At 44.6% G+C, this 8,588-nt stretch overlaps 1 protein-coding gene across 1 annotated transcript; it reads right to left on the reverse strand.

The window, feature by feature from the left end:
* Positions 1-6,014: 6,014 nt before the first annotated feature.
* On the reverse strand, positions 6,015-6,563 carry LOC138910052 (uncharacterized). The gene has a single exon (XM_070201271.1). It carries the CDS (start codon positions 6,561-6,563, stop codon positions 6,015-6,017), a length of 549 nt encoding a protein of 182 aa, XP_070057372.1.
* Between the last annotated feature and the right edge of the window lie 2,025 nt (positions 6,564-8,588).

The following is an 8,588-nucleotide window of genomic DNA, read 5'->3' on the forward strand; positions in this document are numbered from 1 at the left end:
GCAACAACCTCTGGCCTAGCAAGAATAACATAGAATCGAGCCTGACCACCTCCTGATCGGCCTCCCCCTCTAGGGCGACCTCTAGCTGCCTGAGCCCCAACCCGAGCTGGCTCTGTGGGTGGTGAAGTGACTGGTGCAGAAATCGTAGCTTGACCCCTCTGCTGAACTGGACCTCCCAGGAGATGGGGACACTGCCTCCTAATATGCCCAAGCTCCCCATACTCGTAGGCCATAGCAACCCCTATCCGTCAATGATGGTGGGGATTGAATTAGTCCCCGAGAACCAGAATAACTACCAGAAGAACCTGGTGCAGATGAACCCTGAAATGAAGGAGCACGATATGAACTCTAAGTTGGGAGAGCACTGAGAGATGACTGCCTCAGGTGAGCACTGTATGAACCATGGCTAGCTGATGCACCACGATGAACCTGACGAGCCATCTAAGCGGGCCTATAAGGACGACCCCTATTGTGGTAGGACTGCCCCCAGAAGGAACAACGCCGAAACCACCCGAACCATGAGGCCTCTTGGCATCTCTCTCCTCACGCTCCTAACTACAGACCAACTCTAGTCGTGGAGCAATATCAACCACCTCGTCGAACCTAGCACCAAATGCATTCTCCCGAGTCATAACAAAACGCAACTGATAGCTGAGGCCATCAATGAACCTCATAATCCTCTCCCTCTCAGTGAGAACCAATCAGATCGCATGACGAGCCAACTCTGAAAATATCATCTCATACTGGGTCACATACATGCCCTCCTGGCGTAGCTGCTCAAACTGCCTACGCAACTCCTCCCTGCGGGTCGGTGGCACAAACTTCCCCAAGAAGAGAACGGAGAACTTGTGCCATGAAAGTGGTGCAGCATCTGTTGGCCTACTCCGCTCATAGGCCTCCCATCATCTAAAGGCTGCCCCCGTCAGATGAAAAGTAGTAAATGAGACCCCACTAGTCTCCAGAATACCCGTCGTGCGAAGAATCCGCTGGCACCTATACAAGAAGTCCTGAGCATCCTCAGACTCAGCCCTACTTAATGTTGGAGGCTTGATCCTCCCAAATCTCCCTAGTCTCTTCTGCTCCGCATCACTCATAATGGGACCTACCTGGGCCTAAGCAACTGCAACTGGTTGGGCTGATGGTACCCCTGGTGTCTGAAGTCCCTGCACCACCTGCTCTGGAGTACGGGCGACAGGAGTCTGAATACCTCCCCCGGCCTAAGAAGTGGCTTTTGCGGCCGGAACTGAAACCGCTCGAGCAAGGCTAGTGCAAATAGTCAATATCTAGGCCAGAGCCTCCTGAATGCCTGGAATCACAATGGTCACATTTGGTGACTAAGCTGGTCCCACCGGCTCAACCGCATGTGGGATTTACTCCTAAGCTGGAGCAACTGGTGGATCTGCAGGTGCTGTTCTAGCTGCTGTACGAGCTACAACTCGGCCCCTACCACATCCCCGACCTCTCGTGGCCCTAGTTGGTGGTACTGGTGGCCGTTTGCCTGATCTGGTAGCATGTTTTCTCACCATATATGAGAAAATAGATTAACAGAAGTTTAGTTCCCAGAATCAACAAATTTGTATGACAAGAATACAAGAAAGTGAAGTTTTCCTAAGGGTTCGACAACCTCTCGAAGATAAGTACAGACGTCTCCGTACCGATCCACAAGACTCTACTAAACCTGCTCATGACTCGTGAGACCTATGTAACCTAGGCTATGATACCAACTTGTCATGACCCAAAACTCAACATGCCATGATGGCGCCTGTTATAGAACTAGGCAAGCCAACATTCATAATAAAATTGGGCATTTTGTATTGAAAATAAGATGAAGCAAGTTTAACAGTAATAACTTTCATAAATAGCCAATACAAACAACTACAACTCGAATACAATTTTCCCAAAATTCGGGTGTCACTCAGTACATGAGCATCTATATAATAACATAGTCTGCAACACCATCTAGAAAGGTAGAACAACATAAATAAAACTAAGAGGTAGAGGAGGAGAGTCAAGGTCTGCAGACGCCAAAGCAACTACCTCGATGATCTCTGAACGGGTAAAACTCCAAGATCAGCAACCACCATGCCCGAAAATACCTGGATCTGAACACGAAGTGCTGAGTGTAGCATGAGTACAACCAACTCAATAAGTAACAAGTCTAACCTTTGGGCTGAAGCAGTGACGAGCCCAACCAATATAGTACGCATACATAGTTTAACAGTACAGAAAATGTAGACATGCTTCTAGGTTTAACAGTTAAGTTCAACACAGATAAAATATGCCAAGTGTGATTGATAAGAGGAATATGAAATTTCTATATCTATATGCCAATATGAATGCCGTATGTGATGCAACACAATGAAAATCTCACGTACTCACACTCTCGGAGCACTCAATCTGACTGTCTCAATTCACGCTTGTCACACTTAGTCACTCAGCACGGTACGGTGCCTGCTGCGGCATGCAGCCCGATCCATATATAGCCATAAGGCCTATTGCGACGCACAACCCGATCCACATATAGCCATAAGGCTTGTTGTAGCATGCAACCCTATCTACATATAGCCATAAGGCTTGTTGCGGCGTGCAACCTGATCCACATATAGCCTTAAGGCTTATTGCAGCATGCAACTCGATTTACATATAGCCATAAGGCTTGTTACGGCGTACAACCCGATCCACAATCTCACTCACAGCACGGCTCTCAGGCCCCAACTCAGTCATCAATCTCTCCAATCTCCCGGGCTCACAAATCTCATGCCAATCTGCCCAAATAATGATATATAGCACAAAAATAATAGTAACAGAGTCTGAGATATGATATGCAAATAATGGATGTGACTGAGTACACAATTGCCATCTAAGCAAATAATTCAACAGCAAAAATGACCACGGTAGGTCTCAACAGGTTAAATGTATAGCCTAACATGATTTCTAACATGAATCGGTAGCTCAATTACTCTAACACATAGAGATCACATGAATGGCTACAAGGTACGATGACTACATCATACCACAAAATCAACCGGATCACAATTTTTATGGTGCATGCCCACACGTCCGTCACCCAGCATGTGCGTCACCTCAACACCAATCACATAACATGTAATTCAGGTATTCGTACCCTCAGAACCAAGTTTATAAGTGTTACTTACCTCAAACCGTGCAAATCTCTACTCCAATAAGCCATTGCCTCGTGAATCGACATCCGAACGCCTCGAATCTAACCACAAACAATTCGATACAATCAATACGAGCAATAGGAATCGATTCCATATGAAAAAGCTAAGTTCTTAGTCAAATGCCAAAAAGTCAACCCCTGGCCCCATGTCTCGGAAGCCAACAAAAGTTACAAAATCTGAACACCCATTCAACCACGAGTCCAACCATACCAAATTTATCAAATCTCGACGCCAAATCGTCACTCAAAACCCCTAACTTAACTCTCCAATCCTTAGCCTAAAAGAAGTTATGTCAGTGGTCTCATGTGTATTAAATAAGGTGGTTGTGCTTAGGTTTATATTATTCTCTTTACTTGATTTAGACGTAAAGAGGAGTCATCGGTAACAACTGCTCTGTCTATTTATCTGTACGTCCCATTTTTAGTCCAAGGCATAAATGGAATATTGCGTCTGATCTAAGACACGTGTATGAAAAATATCTAGTCCCAAAATTCCACCTTAAAAACACATAAACTAGGTGGAAACTTCAATGGGTAATCAATTTCATTGACTAAAAATGACCAAAAGTGGCTTACCTAAAGAAATTACTCGAAACTCATCTCAAATATTGCCTTAACCCGATCTTGCAAAGTCCAAAATGACAAAAATCCCGGAAAACCTTCGAATATCATTCTTCCCAGGGCCTTTCGCACATGTGCTCCACTTAACCGCATCTGCGGTCCCGGTTTTGCAGTCAAAGCTCCGCATATGTGGAGTTATACTAGACTCCCGTCCTCTCGCTTCTGCGATCCCATGCCCGCACCTACGGGTGCATTTTTGTGCAAAACCGTCCGCTTCTGCGGACCTGCCTCACCAGTCTCCTTTCTGTTTCTGCGACCATTCTTTCGTGGCTCGCAGATGCGGCATTTCCCTCACACCTGTGACCTATTAGAAGCCCATCCAAACTCGCTTCTGTGGTTGCGCACCTGCGACCCAATCCTTCGCAGGTGCGATCACACCAGTCTTGAACTCCTCAGTCATTCATTAAGTTCAAAATTCGATCCGTTAACCATCAGAAATCTACTCTAGGCCCTCAGGACCTCAACAAAATATACCAAAAAGTCCTAAAACATGATACGAACTTAGTCGAGGCCTCAAATCACATAAAACAACATCAAAAACACGAATCGCACCCCAATTCAAGCCTAATGAAAACTAAGAAATTCCAACTTCTACAATCGATGCCAAAACCTATAAAACCAACTCCCATTGACCTCAAATTTTGCACATAAGTCATAATTGACACAACAGACCTATTCCAACTTTCGAAACCAAAATTCGATCTCAGTAACCACAAAGTCAACTCTTGGTCAAACTTCTCAACTTTCCAAACTTCTAATTTTCCAACTTTCGCCATTTCAAGCCAAAATCAACTACGGACCTCCAAATCATTATTCGGATACTCCTAAGTCCAAAATCACCCCACGGAGCTCTCAGAACCATCAAAAATCCATTCCGCAGTCGTTTACACATAAGTCAACACCCGGTTAACCTTTTCAACTTAAGCTTCCAACTTTGGGACCAAATGTTCCAACTCATTCCGAAACATCCCCGAAACCAAACCAACTGCCCCGGCAAGTCACATAACAACAATTGAGCATAAAATAAGCAGTAAATGGGGAAACGAGGCTATAACACTCAAAACGACTGTCCGAGTCATTACACATATACATCGCAATCCAAACCCAAAAGCACAACACAAGTATGACTGAGTATGGAAAGAGAAACATATGAGAGAACTATCAAACAAGTCTAACAGGTACAACTCCCTATCGGTACCATACTATGAATTTCTTCCACCTGGAAGAAGCAAGATGCACGTAATAACCACAATGAATATTACCCTAACATAACCCTACCGCGGCACATAGCCCGGTACAAACACACCTATCCATAAAGAACACAAGGTTCCCATCCTCCACTCGGAATCACAAGTAAGATAAACATCCCGAGAACTAAAAACTTTCTACTAACTCAATCCCATAGAACAAAAACACGACACTTAACAGACTTCCTACACCTATAGAGCACCCAAATCACAAGGCGGGGCCAAACTATCCAAAAATCACATCAAAACCTATTGTATTAACTAACAGAAAGTCCACCCAAGCTTCATGACCCTCAATAGTGACAAAACCAGAATGATGGACACAAGCTATAACAATGGAATCCCCCAACAGGCGTGAACATATAACAGAGTGCAATAATCACAAAACACAACCATACATGAAGCAAGGTAGGGTGAATCTTACCAATACATGGGACCGTATCGAAATAATAATAATGTATCTCTATAACCAATCAAAACCATATCTGTAATGGCATCATCTGGTGCAGCAGCCTTAGTCCAACCAGGAAAAGCATAACAACGGGTTGGGCCTCCCCCTATAGGATGGCCTCTACCCACATGTTCCCCATATCCAGCTGGTTGTGTAGGTATAGTGGCACCCGGAGTGGATCTCATAGCATGAGTACCCTATTGTAGTACACCCGCCCGAAGTTTGGGACAACCCTCACCATGTTCCTGGTATACCCACACTCAAAGCAACCTCTCCACTGGCATGGCTGTGGAAGCTGTTCGAAACGGGTACTCTGGGAACCATGGATATGTGAAGTACCACGCGAAACCTAAACTGTAGACTGAACTGGCTGACCCACAAAACCTCTACCATGACGCGCCCTACCTCCAAACTAGGGATCAACAGATTCTCCCAGTCTACGAGGCCTCTTAGCCTCCCTGTCCTCCCTCTCTAAGCTGTAGATGCGCTCGATTTTCCTAGTGATCTCTACCACCTAATGAAATGAAGCATCAGTCTCCAACTCCCATGCCATCCCAAGTCTGAGACCATAACTGAGCCCCTCAATAAATCTGCGGACCCTCTCCCTAACTGTAGAAACCAAAGCAGGTGCATGACGAGATAACTCACTAAACCTCGTAGCGTGCTCAGACACGGTCATAGCCCCATGCTGTAACTGCTCAAACTTGGTGCGCCACTCATCCATGAGGGTTTGTGGGACAAATTCCCAAAAGAACATATAAAAAAACTGAGTCCAAGTGAGTGGCGCTGCGTCAGCTGGCCTATCCTCCTCAAAAGCCTGCCACCACCTACATACTGCCCCTGACAACTGAAATGTAGTAAAGGCTACTCTGCTCACCTCCACAATACCCTTGGTGCAGAGAATACAGTGGCACTTGTCTAGAAAACCCTGCACATCCTCAGTAACTGCACCACATAAAGTAGGAGGATCATACTTCTTGAACCTCCCAATCCTCTTCTGCTCCTCCTCTGATGCTTCTGGCCTGACCTCAGGCTGAACCAGAATAACGGGTTGTGCTGGCATAACACCCAAAACCTAATTAATATGGACCCGCTACTCTAGAGTACGAGCCATGGGAGTTTGAGTTCCTCCCCCAGCATGTGATGTAGCTAGTGCAACCAGAATCAACCCAGCCTATGCCAATGTACCAAACATGCTTAGGAAATGTGCCAAAGTCTCTTGAAGTCCAGGGGTAGCAACAGGCGCCTCCAGTGCTTGTCCCTCAACCGGAGCTACTGGTGGCATCTCAACTGCTGCTATGGCAGGTGCTCTATCTGTAGCACGTGCTCCTCCTTGGTCTCTGCCTCTACCCCGACCTCTAGCAACACCGGCTTTAGGGGCAGCATCATCAGTTCCTGCAGTTTATGCCCTCACCATCTATGAGAGAATAGAATGACAGAGGCTCAAACTCTGAAATTAATTAATCCGCACGATAGGAATGAAAGAAGTGAAGTTTCCTAATAGTTCCGTAGCCTCTCGAAGATAAGCACAAATGTTTTCGTACCGATCCACATGACTCTTCTAAACTTGCTTATGACTCATAGCACCTATGAACCTAGAGCTCTGATACCAACTTATCACGACCCAAAATCCCACCTTGAGGATTGTGATGGCACCTAGTCCCTAGGACTAGGTAAGCCTAACACATGCTGAGTTATTAACAGATTTAAACCATTTAACCATTAAACATGAACCAGTATATGAAATACATAGCTAAAATGGTCAATAGTTATACATTTCCCAAAACCGATAGTACAAAGTCATAAGCTCTACTTAGAGTACTAGAATATCAAATACATCACTATTTGGAGTAAAAATAAACAGAATGAAGTAAAACTCTAGAAGGTGACTCGGAGGCCTATAAATGCAGTGACATGTATACCTTGAAGTCTCTGTGGCAAATTTCCAACAGCTAACTAATGATCGGCACGCACTGAGGTACCTGGATCTGCACAAAAATGCGCAGAAGCATAGCATGAGTACACTACAGCGGTACCTAGTAAGTATCAAGACTAACCTCAGTAGAGTAGTGTCGAGGTTCAAGTCAAGACACCTACAAGACATGATAACCTGTGCAATATATTAATATAAAGCTAACAGAGAAATAAATATCAATGTAAAGCTAAACATGGAAGAATAACAATATAAGGCTAGCAATGGAAAGTAGGATTAACAAATAACAACATAGAGTAAACATGTGATATTGCAACAAGTAATTAGAACACAGTTAAAGTACCAATGGAATCAATTAAGGAAAACAAATGACAACCAAATAATCAAACCGTTCTATCACAAGGTCTACACAAGAATCACCTTGAGGTACCACACCTCATAATCACAAATCACGAGTCCCAAATCACGGATCATAAACACATGGCATCTCGTTCCCATATTATCAATCACAATCGCACGGACAACTCACGTGATGCACGGAAAGCTCACTTGCCAATAGCATTAATACCTCAGATCTGCATGGGCAACTCACATGCCACTAGAAACAATACCTCATATCCGCACGGACAACTCACGTGCCAATAGTAACAATATCTCATATCCACACACAGAAGGCAAGTATACAAGAACACGCGTACATGATCAATAAATATCAAGATTCATACTCCTGAACTGATATATGTGACATGTTACGGTGTATGCTTGTGCAAGTGTACTATCATAGCTAAAGTCAAAAATTAAAATCAGAGACACCAAGTAGCACATTGGAAACAACACAACAAAACCCGTAATATACATGACACACATAAGGAAGTCACACCACCACACAAATATCATCAATAACGATGCCCCCAGGGCATCATAAATCATCCGCGACATAGCCCCTTTGTCTCGTCGCGCGCGCAATAATAAAGTAAATGGCCCTTGTCTCGCCACACGCACATCAATAATTATCCCACCTTGCCTCACCACATGCGGAAACCCAATATATATAGCCCGCCTTGTCTCGCCGCATGTGCAAATATCAATAATAACAATTGCATGGACACCTCACGTGCAAACACCCTGACAATCCTTTCAACAATTACATATGTG

The sequence above is a fragment of the Nicotiana tomentosiformis genome, chromosome 4 (genome assembly GCF_000390325.3).
Source record: "Nicotiana tomentosiformis chromosome 4, ASM39032v3, whole genome shotgun sequence".
NCBI classification, from domain to species: domain Eukaryota; kingdom Viridiplantae; phylum Streptophyta; class Magnoliopsida; order Solanales; family Solanaceae; genus Nicotiana; species Nicotiana tomentosiformis.